The sequence below is a fragment of the Vicugna pacos genome, chromosome 34, assembly GCF_048564905.1.
Source record: "Vicugna pacos chromosome 34, VicPac4, whole genome shotgun sequence".
Classification (NCBI taxonomy): Eukaryota; Metazoa; Chordata; class Mammalia; order Artiodactyla; family Camelidae; genus Vicugna; species Vicugna pacos.
Genome location: NC_133020.1, coordinates 5,828,562 through 5,844,230, shown reverse-complemented (window position 1 = coordinate 5,844,230; position 15,669 = coordinate 5,828,562). Strand labels below are relative to the sequence as shown.

General features: G+C 42.9%; 1 protein-coding gene and 1 long non-coding RNA gene across 4 annotated transcripts in view; one reads left to right on the top strand and one right to left on the bottom strand.

Annotated features, from left to right (window-relative positions):
• Positions 1–6,919, top strand: part of SSPN (sarcospan) — a 104,704-nt gene extending 97,785 nt beyond the window's left edge. For all 3 annotated transcript variants that reach the window (XM_072954568.1, XM_006199948.4, XM_072954570.1), the window contains exon 3: positions 2,784–6,919. In XM_072954568.1, coding sequence (XP_072810669.1) covers positions 2,784–3,149 — 366 coding nt within the window. In that variant the 3' untranslated portion in view covers positions 3,150–6,919. The remainder of the gene's footprint in view (positions 1–2,783) is intronic.
• Positions 6,920–8,710: 1,791 nt separating this feature from the next.
• Positions 8,711–10,727, bottom strand: LOC140691231 (uncharacterized). Its single transcript, XR_012066797.1, has 4 exons — positions 10,611–10,727; positions 10,382–10,468; positions 9,183–9,291; positions 8,711–8,936 (listed from the first exon to the last, which is right to left on the bottom strand). It is a non-coding gene; the product is annotated as an uncharacterized lncRNA (long non-coding RNA).
• Between the last annotated feature and the right edge of the window lie 4,942 nt (positions 10,728–15,669).

Below are 15,669 nucleotides of genomic sequence, written 5' to 3'. Positions count from 1 at the left end.
AGAGAACTGGCAGCTCTGTCCACCTCTCCTAATTTATCTATTTCACAACACTGAAGTAGCGCCACTGTGTACCAGCCACCGTTCTAAGCCTTTTACGTGTAACAGCTCTTTTGATCCTTCTAATAATCCTGTGAGGTAGGTGCCAGGTGAAAAAACAGAGGTACGCATGGGACTGATTAATTTGCCCAAGGTTTGTAGTTAAGGAGGGAAGAACCAGGATCCCACCTCAGGTGGCCTGATTCTCCAGCTGGTGCCTGTTACCATCACCCTACACATGGCTGTTCACTTGTTAAATGTCTTAGGCAAATCTTTTGAGCCAAAAGTTTATTTTTTAAAAACAGACACAACTCACATTTCAGCAAATGGATTGTTGTGATGATTATAAGAGAATATTTTTTGCAACTGTTTGAATTATTTACAGATTGAGAATGAAGGATTATTGTCATTGTTTCAAGACAGTGCCACAGTGAATGTTATAGAAATTCTCTAAGGAGGTGTGTGTGTGTGTGTGTGTGTGTGTGTGTGTGTGTGTGTTGGAGGTAGGAGGGTTATGACAAGACTTTGTCAGTCTCATCCATTGATGGCAGTAAAATGTGTAGAGAAAACTCCAACTGGGGCCATTCTACGAAGCAGAGGACTCTCAGGTGGGAAATTATCCCTTTAATTTGGGCCTTCCCTGCTGGTAGAGTCACTGATGTATCCATGTTATCAGAAGCAAATAGTTCCCAGTTCCTTGCCACTCACACTGGAAATGCAACTGCAGTGGGCAGACATGCACAACGCACCCCACACAACTTAATTTGGCCCTTGGCATTAAGAGTTTAAAGTCACTCATCAGGCCTGAATATTTTAAAACAACCCAGAATATTTCAAACATTCTGCTCTAATAGCCCCACAAAATAAATCCATACTTTTTAGCCTAAGAACTACATTTTTTTTTTTTGCAGAAAATATGGCCACTGAAAATTTTGGGGATGGGCAGGTGATGCATTCAATGTCACAAATCAAATGTTTCCATTTTAAATTTTAAAATGGGGTCACTTTGTGTTTTTCTGGTTCCCTTCCTCCAAGAGAGACAAAATATGTTGGCTGTAAGTTACCCTTGTTATGTCCTTGAGATAGAAGATGTTTCAATAGACTGTTTCACAGATGGAGAAACGTGGGCTATATGTGACAATCCTTCAAATGATTTGAAAGTGAAAAGGAGTATGTGTGTTTAAGATATCTTTGATGAGAAGGTCCAAAGAATCCATGCATCCCCTGCTTGTGCAGCCCTGTTAGGACAAAACGGCTTTAACTAGTTCCTCTCTGTTCCTGTGGTGCCCTCAGTTAAGCTTCCAAGCAGACCAGACACTTGCTCAGCGCACCAACACACACACACACACACACCCCACTCAAGAAAGCAAAACTAAATTTTTAAGTATTGAAAACTTGAAAACACTTGAAATTGTCCCTGTGCAGAAAATCACTCATCTGGAGGACTTAGATACACATATTTTATAATCTTGTACTTATGTTTTTATTTTGAGTTGCATTTCGTTGGAGGTGGTGGGAGGGCGTAATCTTTTCAGAGCAACTTTAATCTGAACCTGGAAGGGACTTATCTTCCTTGGAGAAGTTCATGTTCACCAGAACTGCTCTACCAGCAACCCTGGACTGTGGGAATGTAAATCTGGCACTAAGAACTGGGCCCGGGACACTAGCCCCAACAGCTGGGGACTGCGTTCCTCATTTGGCCCTCAGAAGACTGGACCATTAAGAGAAAGGTTTCCAGCAGAGAAGTCCAATCGCAGGACAATTTCTTAAAATCTGTAAAATGGTTTAAATTGTGGCCATGTCAACACACACTCACAATTTTTGATCAAATGTTTCGGATGTAGGATAAATGTCTGAGCTGTTCAGGGATTCCATGGTTCCCTAGTAGCACAGTTAGAACTTTAACTAGACTTTTCCATTCTGAGGCTAACACATAGGCCAACAGTGTTCAGAATCTTGGTGGCTGAGGGACCATTTGCAGTTTATTTTTATTCTCTAGAACTACATGGTTATAGGGAAACCTGGGATGAGACTTGCAGGTGATGAATCTGGCATCAAGATGCCTGCCTTCTTGAGCCATAAATTTTTTTGCTCTCCCAGCTACCTCTCGCTGGTGATCCTGGCATTCCTGGACACACTTCAGCAACCACTGCATCGAACATAGTCTTTTTTTATTAACCCATATTGCTAGTTGACCAATCATTGCCAATTTTGACCAACACAGTGTTTACATTGAAGAAACTTGTCCTTTGCTTCCAAGTCTCATTTCAGTCTTTTTTTCCCCCAGTGGAAGTACTGAGGATTGAACCCAAGACCTTGTGCAAGCTAACCATGCGCTCTACCACTGAGCTATACCCAACCTCCCCAACCTTGGTTCAGTCTTTACACCAGCAGTGGTTAAGGTCAAAACAAGCCCAGCATGGCTTTCAGGGATGGCGCTCATATTTGGGATGCATCTAAGCTGCCTGCTATATCCATACACGAACATCCTCAAATCAAGCTAATATTGTTGGCTTGATTCACAAAAACACCCGACATCTGTACGACAAATGAGACTACGATCAGAGCTCGCTCCTCACTCACAAAGCTTAACAAGCCATTTCCACGTCTTGGGTACCGGGTTTTGGAGGAGAGACAGCCCCTCCCTCGGGGAACTTTCTGAGAGGGAACAGCTTCCCTTCGTTAGCTCTGTCAAGAGTCATGCAGTGCTCTCTGTAACTGGAATGGTTTTCTTTGCTTTCTTGCAGCTGCTCTACTTTGTGCTGAGCGCCTTTGGCCTGGTGGTCTGCGTGCTGGCCGTGGCGTTTGCCGCCCACCACTATGCACAGCTCACACAGTTTACCTGCGGGACCACGCTCGACTCCTGCCAGTGCAAACTGCCCTCCTCTGAGCCCCTCAGCAGGACCTTCGTGTACCGGGATGTGACCGACTGTGCCAGCATCACCGGCACTTTCAAACTGTTCTTGCTCATCCAGATGATTATGAACTTGGTCTGCGGTCTTGTGTGCTTGTTAGCCTGCTTTGTGATGTGGAAACACAGATACCAGGTCTTTTACGTGGGTGTCAGGATATGTTCCCCGACACCCTCTGAAAGTCAGCAGCAAAAGGTCTAACATTCTTGCTCAAAGGTGGGAGAGAGAAGAGCACACTGACTAGCTGAGATTTTTTTTTTAAGAAAAAAAAAAGAGATAAGAAAGGAAGAAAAAAATTAGCTTTTGACAATGAAAAATAATCACTGTTCTAAATGAATATTTTTATATTTTTCAGGAAAGGAAAGAATAGTTCCTTAAGTTTCCATGGTATTTTTAAAAAATCCTTCAGCTCCAAGCTGCCTTGGGAGTATTAAAAGAACACAGAACAGGGAAAGAATGTTGTAGATCTATTGTTAGAGTCTGGAGTGGATTCCTAATACACATTTTATCTATCATTTATATAATCTTCCCTGTTAGTCCAGTTTGACTTGGACAGTTTCAGGCCCACTTGCTAAATTTTGTAGCATCTTCCTCCAGGCCTCCCACCTTCCGCCATGATCGTCCCTACAACTCTGAGAAAGACAGGGGGCAGGGGAAGAGCTGAACCGCCAGGATGACTCTCTTTTTTCCCCTGGTAGGATGATTTCAAGGCATGAAACAGCTTAAAAGAGCAGAGTAAAAAAGAAAGAGACTTTGCAAAAGGCTAAATAATTATAAACACCTGGACTGGGGCGGCGGCCTCTTCTCCGCGCCCTTGCTTTGAATCTGTAACTTACTAAATGCTTCGGATGATTGTCTGCCTCTCAATAATTGAAAGTTGGTAGTCGTACTTCTAATGATGTAGAAGGTTTAAAAATAATTACATTATGCTTCTATTCCGTCATCTAAAACAAGTCGTTAAAACTAATTTCTAGCTAATTGTTAATTATAATTATGCTCAGAAGTCTATTTAATGAGCCCTGGCTGTATTTCCGTAGCACCGGCGGTATTAGGAGAAATTACTCTCACAAGAGAGGAGGCTTAAAGATCCTTTCTTCTGAAAGCCAAGCTTTACAAGGGAGAAAAAAAAATTTTTTTATTAATAGCTCAGGTTAAAAATACTCACTTAAACAAAACCGAGAGCATTCATCATGGGAAATGTTTATACAAATGGCACTTTTGTGATATGTTGTGAAGTATCTCTCTTGGCAGCTAAGTACTTTGGAGGAAGATTGGTTAGTGTTGATGTGTCCCATTCATGAAACTGTATCTGATATGGAATTCTATTACTTATTTGTATGCACAGTCAGCTAGAGACTTAAACCAGTGTTTTGAAGTCCTCATTTGAACATTTGACCATTGACTTGGAGGGTAGTTTTTTGTTTGGTTTTTTCAGTCACTGTGACTTAAAACAGCACAAGTACCCTGTGATGGGAAGACTTTTTTCTAATTATTGTTATCATTAAATTTGGAACAATATCAGTCTTTTAAGGAAGGAGCTCAGAATGCAAATTCATGTAGCATAAATGTTACTAAAAACTTTTATCAGTATGCTCTGCTGAGAGCAGAAATTCAAGACAATAATTGAGCTTAATTTGCTTCTCCTCATTGCCTATTGACATATGTTTACTAATCATTAAATTCTACTCTAAAAGAAAATCCTTTCCTTGTTTGCCTTAAGATAGATGAATAATTCCATCAGTTGTGATGATAGTGTCAATTATTACACAATATAAATATCCAAATAAAAAGGGAAATGTTAAATAAGTTAGTTGGAGGATTGTAAATTTTTTTATGCCCTCCAGATAAAACACTTGATTAACAGATGTTAAAACCTTTTTATGTATTGGCTTGCTTTAAATATGGCCTTCCTACACACTAGCTCAGGCCAAGAATGCACATTCGGGAACTTAGTGGATCAGATTCTGGAGCAAAGATTTGATCACACACAAATTACATCAACTCAACACCAAGACTCCTGAAAAAATACTTTGGTCTCTGTTAAAAGAAAAAAATCTCGGGAGGAGGGTATAACTCAGTGGTAGAGTGTGTGCTTAGCATGCACAAAGTCCTGGGTTCAATCCCCAGTGCCTCCATTAAAATAAATAAATAAATAAAAATAAATTACCTCCCCCCACCAAAAATTTTTAAAAATAAATACATAAAAATAAAATAAAATTTAAAAAATCTCAATAATTGAATCCATCTTGATTCTGACAGTTTCCTACCAAAAAAAAAAAAAGAGTGAGAATCTGCTGGCTCTTTAAAGAGTGAGAAACTAGAGCTTTAATGCTAATTACTATGAATCAGGCGCTCCTGCAAGCACACCTTGAATACCTTAACTTTTTATAGCAAACACTACAATTTTTTTGTATCAGAATATTAAATTCCGCACAACATTAAGGTGCTCTATGCTTCACAGGCGATTCACAGGGTAGTTCAAATGGCAGAATAACTCTAGCTTACATGCTTCCTTTTTCTAAATAATGCAGCCACTAAGAGCTGGTGTGGTGATAAGCTTGATAATAATCAGGATATATATATATATATATATATATATGATGCATATATAGCAGGGATTTTGCTATTGTGTGATCGAATAATTCTTAAATCCCTAAAGAAAGAAAAAATCATAAGTGAAAGAAGAAACAAAAAATAAAATCAAAAAGGAAAAGAAGTCAAGATTTCTGTGCTGCAAACTCACTGTGTATTGATACGTGTGAGAATTGTGTCGCATGAATAACAAACTGCTTTGGGCTGGATTTGAAGTATTTTGGGGTTGTGTTTTGCAAATATTGAAGTTACAGTGATGGCAACAGAAAAGGAACAGATACACAGCTTTACACTTTAGCAAAATGTTACATTTGAAATCTGACAAGGCGCCAAGATGGTGACTGTCTCATCTAAACCATAAAACAGGAAGGTTTGCGCAATCATCCTCCTCTCCCACCTCCTTCAGGAGAATTAAATGAATCAAGACTTTGGAAAAAAAAAAGGAGGATAACAGCCGGGACTTGGCAGCACTTGAAATAGGAGGAACACAGCAGCCTAAATGTGCAGACTGTGTAAGGGAGCCCACACGATCCGTCTGCGCCTTCACGTGACCACCATCTGTGCCTGCCTCGCTCCATCCAAATTTGTGTAGGCAGCTCCTTGGAGCCATTCCTAAAAATAGAGCTACACCAGGCCCTGGAAACTGTAGTCAAGTAACAGGCCTAACTCTTTTCCCTCCTTGAGTTAAACCTCCGTAGGATCTCTTCTGAGGGCTTTCCGGCTGCAGACTTCAGTGCGTTTGGACAGCGAGGACCCAATATATGTGTCCAGGACGTCAGAATCTGTTAATATTCTCATACTTCCTCTCTTGCATACGCAGTGTATCTGGAATATGTTTACAGTTTTTTTTTTCAGTAAAGGGTGGGATGGAGAGTATCCAAGGGAGATTATGAGGGACAGCAGTAGATCACTTAATGATAATCAGAAATGAACTAAAAAGTTGCCCTGAGAAACCAATCACATTCTATCATGAAGCACACCTTTTACATGTTCTAGTGATTGTCACTGAACTATTGCTCCGTAGCCGTACATTTCTGTAAATCATGCTGGCCCTCAGGTCTTACTGTTCTCAAGGAGATCCATCATGAGTTTAGATGTATGCCGTGTATATTCAGGGTAGTGTTACAAAGAGCTGATGGCCACGTATATTGACTCACAGTGGAATCATTTGTTTGGATAAAGCCTCAGCCTGGGAAATGAACACCTTGACTGATTTTATTATCTAATTTTCTAGTATTTTATTATCTCAAACGATCTAATTTTCTAGTATTTAATTATCTCAAACGATCAACCCGATCCAAAATATTGGACTATGCTTTGGTGTTGTGGTTTCATTCTGCTGGCTTTGAGGGTATAGTGAATAAAAGAAGTGTTTTCTACCCGTCTGAGGTGGTTGTTTTTCAGGGGAATGCGGATGATGCAGATTTTCTTTGTTAATAAAATTTTCATAATCTCTGAAAACACCGTGTGTCGATGTGCTTTAGAGTGATGACACATTGCACATGAAGTGGTCTACATACAATCGCTCAGCTGAGTGTTTACTTCAAAAATCTGGTTTTGGAGTAGACGAGGTCTAGTACGCACTTTGACTCCTTTGGTCCAAGAACTGTCTCTATCTTGGTACACTGCACCCATCGTGGAAGGCACGGTTGCAAATGCTACCCAGGCAAAGGGAGCCTGAGCTGGTAAAAAAATTTTTGCAGAAAATACTTGGAATGCTGATCCTCATTTATATCTATTAATGTCAAGTAACATTTGGCCTGGAGAACGGGCTACTTATTAAGTGTTGCATGTTCAGTCATATTCAACATTTAATTATATAGAAGAGCAGCCAGCCTATTCCATTTCAAATCTGAAAACAAGGGTTCCTTCTTACCAAGTCTGTGGCAACTTAAATAGTTGATCATACTATAAAATGCAGTGGTACCTTTTCTCTAATTTAGTTAGAAAAGCTGGTAGAATGCCAAAGGAAAGGGTTAATGATTTAGGACACACATGCCGAGCTGGGCTTCCTGCCCTTGGTGTTAAGGCTGCAGGTCATACGGTTGGAAATCTGATGGCCGCTTGCTGGCTGGGTGACCTGGAACACACCATTTTAGTTTCCTCATTTGTAAAAAGGAGAGAAACATTCTTGCCTCATAGCATCATGGGAAAGGTTAAGTGAAATAGCACTTAGCAAAGTGGCTCCTGGAGGAGGGGGCTTAATGAACATTCAGTCTCCTCCTTTCTTCGCTGAGTTCTGCTGCAGAGCCTTCTCATTGCTGCAGGCTCCCGTCCCCACATCCAGCTAGAAAAGTGGCTCTGATTTTCTATCCCCTTCTAAGATGTCCTTTTTATAAACCAGAAACATTATCAAATGGACTTCAAACAGAACTTCTGCTTTTAAAATAAGAGCGCACCAACCCTTACTGATGTGCGTGGAATCATGTGTTGGCTGGAAGCCTATTTGTTGGTTTACGTATCTTGAATGTGGCCACCTTCTCTCAGGCAGAAATAGAAGCTGAGACATTTCTCTTGATTTTCATATCGCTTTGAATTTAATGGAACAGAAGCACGTTTAATGCTAACTTTTAAAAGTGAAACTTTATTGAACTTTGGTACATGTTAGGTGTAATGCACAGTCCCTCATTTATTTAAAAAACAATTATCAAGCATCTTTAACAAGCTTGACTCTGTGGGTCACTGATTCTCATTTTAGAATCTTAAAAAGGTTTAGAGTACAGTCAGAAAACACCAGCTGGGGCTGCATTCTCCAGGCTGGATGGGAAACATACATATGAACCTTTAAATTTGTGGCAAATTTATTTATTAGAAATATTCAGCCAGAAATCTACTTTTTCTCCTTGATAGAATCTATCTTTATAGTTCATGACACATTGCTGTTATTTTTTCATTTTACAGATTCATCTTTTATAAATTAGTCTTTATAAAGGGCTAATTCAGCCCTTTTACTTTTAAAATTCAGATTGTAAGTGAATGAAAATAAAATTAATGTGTGGGGATGCCATCTTGAAGACAATAATTCATTCATCCATTTCTTTCCAACAAATATTTCTCTGTTATTGATCCCTTCCAAAGCACGGATCCTTCGCAGATGTCTTCTTTATTTGGAAAGGTCATCAGAAAGATCCTTTAATCAAAGGAATGTGGAATATATACCCATCTGTTGTTCTTGGGGGCAATAATCCAAATATAAGATTTCAACTGAGATATGAAGCCTTTTGTTTAACAGGACCCCCTAACTGGGCAGGGGATGAGGAGTCCTGGAGATTCATTTGTGGGACCTGCGCTGGCTCCTTCTCTTCTGCATGGAAGTCTGCTGGAGAGGGAGGCAGGGGTCCCCCGGATGCTGCCACAAGAATTGTGGAGGAGGCTTGGATGGTATCTGAGGAGGGGCTGAACAATGAGAGGTTAGCAGGCAGTCTGGGGTCTCAGAACGTGGACACTTTGGGTACACCTCTCTCTGGGTGAGATGCTCTGTTTACTATTTGACTTTCTACCCAAACCCTTCTCCCCAGAAACTCCATGTGTTGTTTTTCCAACCAGGTGTGCTGGTAGACAGCCGGAGGGTGACTCTCAAGGACCACAGGAACCAGTGGCACTTGTGATCAGAGAAGTTGACTGTAATCTCATGAGACTCACCCCCAACTGGTCCTCCTAAGCAAGTGTGTAGTAGACTGTTGGTTAGCCAGGAGGGTGTGAAGGTGGTGTGCCAGCCAGAGCAAATCGTCAGGAGCAGAGGACCCAGAGTCTGAAAAATTATGGGATTAAAGTTGTCACTAGCCTTACTAGTCGATTACTTTTCCTTCTCTTTCACTCAGGATAGAATTCACATATTCTTACAAAAATAGGCAGTGTTCCCTCAGATAGCTTTATGGCCAAAAGTAGACTTCCAATTTTTTATTAAATTTCTTTCTAGATTACAACAAAAATGACCAAAGAATGGTTCTACAGTTGAAGAGAGAGAGAGAGAGCAAGCTTATTTATTTTAATGCAGAGAAGTTTAGAACATGGGCAGGGAGCTTGGCTATTTAAGTGGCTGGGAACGTGTCTTTGGACAAATGGAGGGAGGAGCGATGTCCTGAGTGTATTTGGGGGCTGGACGAGGGGCCCACAAGTGAACACCTGGATTCCATTTGGCCAAGCTTGGGTTGGAGTAAGAGCAACCATCCTGGTACCTCCCTCACACCCACAGGGGCCAGAGTTTAAAGTTGTCCCAGGCAGCTCTGGGTCCAATGACCAAGAAGGCCACCTCCTTCCTGGACTGTCTACCAGAGAAGAGACTGCTCCCCCCACACCTAATTCCACAGCAAAACCTGCCCCTCCTTCCTGCCTGGCCCATGTCTAGGAGACTCCGCTAAGGGGTTGTCAGCTCTGGCGCTGGGGGTGAAGGCCTGAAACGCAGCGATCCCTAAAAACATGGCTTTCATTTTCATAGGATATTCCTAAAGATCAGAAAACTTCTCAGGTCCAGAGAAATGAGGCAGGATGCCAAGGAGGGGAGACATGCCCCGCTGGCCTTCAAGCCCAACCGTGTAGGCAGCCACCCCCGTCTCTGGGGGGAGGAAGCAGTTCCAGAGCCGGCGGGCCTTGGAGAGCACTTCCCCCGGGCCCGGCTCCGGCGTCCGCGGAGGCACCGGCCGCCGGTTCCAGCCGAGCGAACGCGCGCTCGGCGTCCTCGCGGGGCGGTGTGCAGCCGTCTGCGGGCAGCGCCTCCGCCGCCCGCCGTCTCGGGGGGCTCTTGATTGTGGAGGGCAGAGGGAGGGAGCAGAGGGGACAGTCCATGCAGAACCGGGGGCCCCCAGTGCCTGGCTCCCTGAGCATCTCTTGTGACAACTCACCAAGGTTGACCGACTTTGCTCGGACCCCCGGGCTCCTCTGCTCATCCCACACAGAACACCCTCGGAGCCTGGCGTGGCTTCACACGGCTGCCGGGAGGAGGACGTGTCAGGCAAAAAGCAGGGAAAAAATGCTCATTTCTTGTTGAAAAAGGCCCAAATTGTAACTGAATAGGGTGATTTTTTTTAATTTCCAAAATGTGCTTTCCCCCCAGAGTCCTTGAGCACAGACCTGCGGTTTTCTCTCTTGGGTTTTACAGTCTCTCCGCCTCGAGCCAAGAGACTTGGCTCCGCTCCCCCTGAGTCAGAGTCTCGGCTGGTAGCTGAACCCAGGAAGCCCTGGCCCCGCGTCCCTCCCTGGAACCACCAGACCACACAGCCTCCTGCGCGCAGTCCTTGGCTGGGTGTCCTGCCTCCTCTTTGTTTGGAAAGAGATGTCTTACGTAACGGCACAACCTACTAAATGCTCCATTGTCTTCCACTCGGGAGAGCTCAGAATAACCCATTAGTGACTTACGACTTATCACGAAGATACAATCTACTCCCCACGTACCTACAGCCCTCATGGAGGAGCCTCACCTACCTATCTTAGATCAATGATCAACACCGAGACTTAACGACTGTGGTCTTCGGGGAATCGTCATTTCAGGACAAGGTGCAGGAAATACAAAGCTCGGTTCATCTATAGGTCACAGTATTTTGCTCAACGAGAAAGTCATTTGTAATTCAAGATGGAGAGACAGGCATAAACAATTCTGATCTGGTGATTCTTCTACTAATCGGATTTTGATAAACGGCTGATGAAAATGGAAGGTATCTGGTCACCAGAGGAGAGAGACCCAGGCAATGAAATCAGTTTCTCTTATCTCACTGGGCAGAGATTTGTTAATATTATTTCCTATTCATAGTCTGCAATGCCAAGAACCGTGGTAACTGCCCTGGACTGCAAGAGCCTTCTGAGCAGAATGATGGAAACCCACTGGGTGAGGTCTTCTCCTCCATCTTTATTTTCTGTGAATCTCTGATTAGCCCTGTTGGGAATTCTAGTAATTACTTTAAGCTAGCACCTCTAGAAAAAAATATGCCTCTTAAGATTCAACTAAAAGTAAAAAGAACCTCTGCATGGTGTAGCCAAGGAACTCTCACTGGATAAGGCAGAGGTGTAGACCAGGACAGATAAAACTCTGCATTTGGTGACATTTCCATCTGGTTCTGCTGCCACAGCAGCCCTGGGGAGAGGAGCAGGAGAGACAGAGAGGGACAGCCCGCTCTGGCCTGCTCTCTCTTCCCCGTGGACCTCATCGTCTTTCAGGGAACCCTCAAAGCGCTTGCTCATTTCTTCCTGCAGCTGACATTTTCTCACCTGGGACCAGCTATGTGATCAGTTTCAGGTGGAGGCACATTTCTGTCCCTGCTCGGTAACATGTGAGCCCTCAGCAAAGCTTTCAGAAAGGGTCCCTCCTGAACTTGATGGAGTGCAGCCATCTCCAACTGTCTTGTGAAGCCTGGAGAGACGAGGTGAGGGGCCACCTCCCTGCGCTCAGCAGCCCCTGCCATGTCCTCAATGCCTCTGTACCAGGCACCAGTCCACAGAGTTCAATGCATGGATCTGTGGACAGCAGCCATCAAACTACACACGTGAGAAATTTTGCTCTGCACAGTCTTGTATGCAAAGGTGGCTTTGAGTCTCATCATATTTGGCTCACTGAGTTAGAAAAAGCTGAGAGTAGAAGGGGGCTTCCATTCTGGCTTAAGAAGCGTGACTTCTACCAGGATTTCAAACCCAAACACCCATGAGAAGTGAGAGCTACACACCTATATTACAGGGAAAAATTTTAGGGCATGTAATTTGAAAATCCCGTCAACCTTGAAATAATACAGAAAAATTTGTTTCTTATCATTTCTTATTTCCAGGAGACAAAGTGGAGTTCAAGTCTACCTCAGGTGAGAAAATTGGGTAGTTTCCATTTTATCTGAATACAGCCTGCATCCAGAAATGGATGGGAACTACTTTTACTGCAAGAATGACTCAAAGGCAGCTCAGTATAGCTCATGGAAGTGTCATTACAAATCCATCTTCCTTTTGAATGCTAACTTGCTACGTAAGAGGGATTTACAACACATATCAGAATGAAATTCCTAACTATGAATGTGTAAGATATGGAAGAGATTATCAAGGGAAACTGTAGAACCCCTAGCCCTCCAGAATATTGAATAATCTTATCTGAAGATTACTAATAAAATAGTACACAGCTCTTTTTCTAGAATGGCTTCATTCAAATCCTACCCGAAAGTTGTAAGAAAAAAAAATTCTTCCCACTGGAAATCATGGGACTTTACCAAACCAACAGACTTCTAATGGTGTCACTGTCCCTTTTTATTTGTCTTGTGACCTCTTCTATCTCTAAAAATACTTCTGCCTCGGGGAATTTTGGAGACAGAGTCGAAAGTAGGGAAATTAAGGGACAGTAGATAGGCGTAGATTTGAAATATCAAATTGTTACTTCAAGGTAACAATAAAAATAAAATTTAATGGAAAAAACCTTAAGAATAGACTACATACTTTAAGTACAGGCATGGAAAAGCACTGACCTGTTTAACTAGGCTTGGGGAATCCCAGAATGTTATTTTAAGGACCCTTTGAATTCAGTGTTCATATGTATCTGAGAGGCCACCTGTTATGGTCATTAAGAACATGGTTCTAGAACTAGCCTGCCTGGGTTTCAGTTCCAGAGTGTGGCCTTGGGCAAGCCATTTACCTCTCTGCCTCCGTTTCTTCACTTGAAGGAATAACAGGATTTTTGTGAAGAATGAACAAATGAATGAATGATTATCTGTAATAGATTTAGAGCAGTGCCTGTGGGCAATGCTATGTAACTGTTTGAAGATGATGATGATGATGGCGATGATGAGTGTAAACTATAACCAACTGAAATCAGGGATGCAACAGGAAACCAGGCAAACAGTGGTAGCACCTGTAGCTTCTGTAGCAAAGCACGGCGCAGAAACACACAAATTAGTAGTTTCCATCATCTGGAGCCTAAGTACAAAACAGTAACCCCTCTGCCCCTTGCAAACATCAGAGATGCAATTCAGATGATATTTTCGTGTTTATTCCCCTGCCGTGACCTCTACTCCGTGGGCAAACTGGATCAGGGCTTTAAAGTCCTGGCGCCTGGGAGGCCTGAGGCTTACTGACCTGGGGGATGACATACCAGGGTCAGAGTAAGACTTTTAGGACCCAGAGCCACCCCGTGGGCCACTCCCCTACTCCCGTAGGGACAGGTAACTCCAGGTTATAAGAAATACATCATGTAGCCTTTCACGGAGTATGAAAAAATCACAGCCTCCAAAAACAGGCAGTACACCCTGGAAAAGGCAATCCACCATCTCTGGATGGAGACCCTGGTGGGTTTAATAAATTAGGTGTTTGCACAGATACATGTGACTTCTTTCTTCCAGTTTGGCTGACAGAACTGTTTTCTACCTACCCATCCATCCGCTCTGAGCCCAGCCCACAACCAGTGACTCAGGTTCATGCAGAAACAGGACCTCGGCCAATAAGATGGCTCACAGCAAAGTGGGATCTTTGAGTTTTATGAATCCATGTCTAGATAGCCAACGTCAGTCCTAGAATCCAGAAGGTAAAAATCCGCAGAAGAGCTTTTCTAATCTGTTCTTACCAGGCCACAATGCCTGCTCCGGAGGCCCCGTGGGCTAGTGCTGGAAGCAGGCTTAAAACGCAAGCCTCCTGTGTCCAAACCTAAGTGCAGAGTCCTATAAACTGACACCTTGGGTCCTCTGAAGAGCTAAGATAGACGAGATTTAGATTCACAGCACGCCTGTGAATTAAAAATCGACATTAGATACAGACATGAGCCAACTCTCCTGTTGGGGGAGGCACCTCCTCTGCCTTTAGGAGAAATGTAATGGGGACTGGTCTGACCACCAGCAGACACTCCAAGCCACACTCATTACTTCGACAGGAGTAGAACGCCACGTAGCCAATACCGCCCTGGACCCCAAGCCGAGTTTACTCTCTTCCACTTCTTTCCTTCCTGCTTTCCTCACCGCGGTGGTGAGGGCTGCGGGTGGGGGTAGGATACCTGCCTGCCGGGTTCTGTGCTCTTTCCTCCTCCAACACAAAAGCAGCTCTGGATTAAGGAGAGTTGGAAGGTCAGAGTGAGTAAACGCATGAGGGGCTTAAAGAGAAGCCCAAGGATTTTGTACACTGTGTTCTATGGAAACCTAGGATTTACTGAAGGTTCGTGTGCCTTTTTGCAAAAGGAATTAAGCTTCAGGTGGGGTTCTTTTTTTTTTTAATGAAATTATCAGATTTTAAAATGTTTTTTAAAAGTAGTATTTCTCTTCTTTGACCCCCAGATTAATACTCTCATCCACACTCTACGTCTGTGCATTTTTCTCCAAGTGCCATCAGGGCCTTGAACAGAAATCAAAAAGGAGAAATGTTTGTCTGCTCTCAAGTCCTACATAAGGAGTCTCGCTATTTCCAGTATGAGTTATGTATTACATTTGTTTGATTGCAATAAGGAAAAAATGTGAAAAGCGAAAAGAAAATGTTCTACAGTTTCTTTAGTTTACTCCCAAATATTTCTCCTTAGCACTGACTTCCTATCTTAAAATCTTTGCTTTGGAGCTGGAAGGAAACCTTTTAGAGAAGAGCAGATTGATGCCGAGCAAGAGTAAATGACTTGCTCCCAGTTACTCTGCTCAATCTCTCACTCTCTTTGTTTCTTTTTAGCATAAATATTTGGCATTTCTTCTTTCCTTTTTTTCTTTACTCTTTGCCATATGAACTGAAATATTTTACTGTTTGCTTGGGACCTGCAATTACACACACTCTTGACTCCAACAAATTGGAAACCATCAATCGATATTCTCAAGGAGGCTAGACAAGGTCTTGCTTTTTCTGGGACAGGATGAAAACCCCACGTTCATTTTGATAATATATCCCAGGATATATTATATATTTATTATTTATTATATATTATTTCTTCTACACATTCTTTAGAAGAAAATAAAATTAAAATAAAATTAAAGTTACTCATCTGCTCCCAATCTCAATGGCCCCAGGTGGGCAGAGGAAAGGGAAGGGTGATTCAGGGGGACTCAAGAGCCACTTTGAAAAGGAGTAGCTCTAGGTGGGACTGGGGTCACGGTGGGGCAGACCAGAGCAGCCCCTCTGAGGATGTGCACTCGGTGGTGTTATGTGATCCTCAAGGGAGCTTCCATCTGCCTTGGTTAAAAACACAGAATCCAGAGCCAGTCAG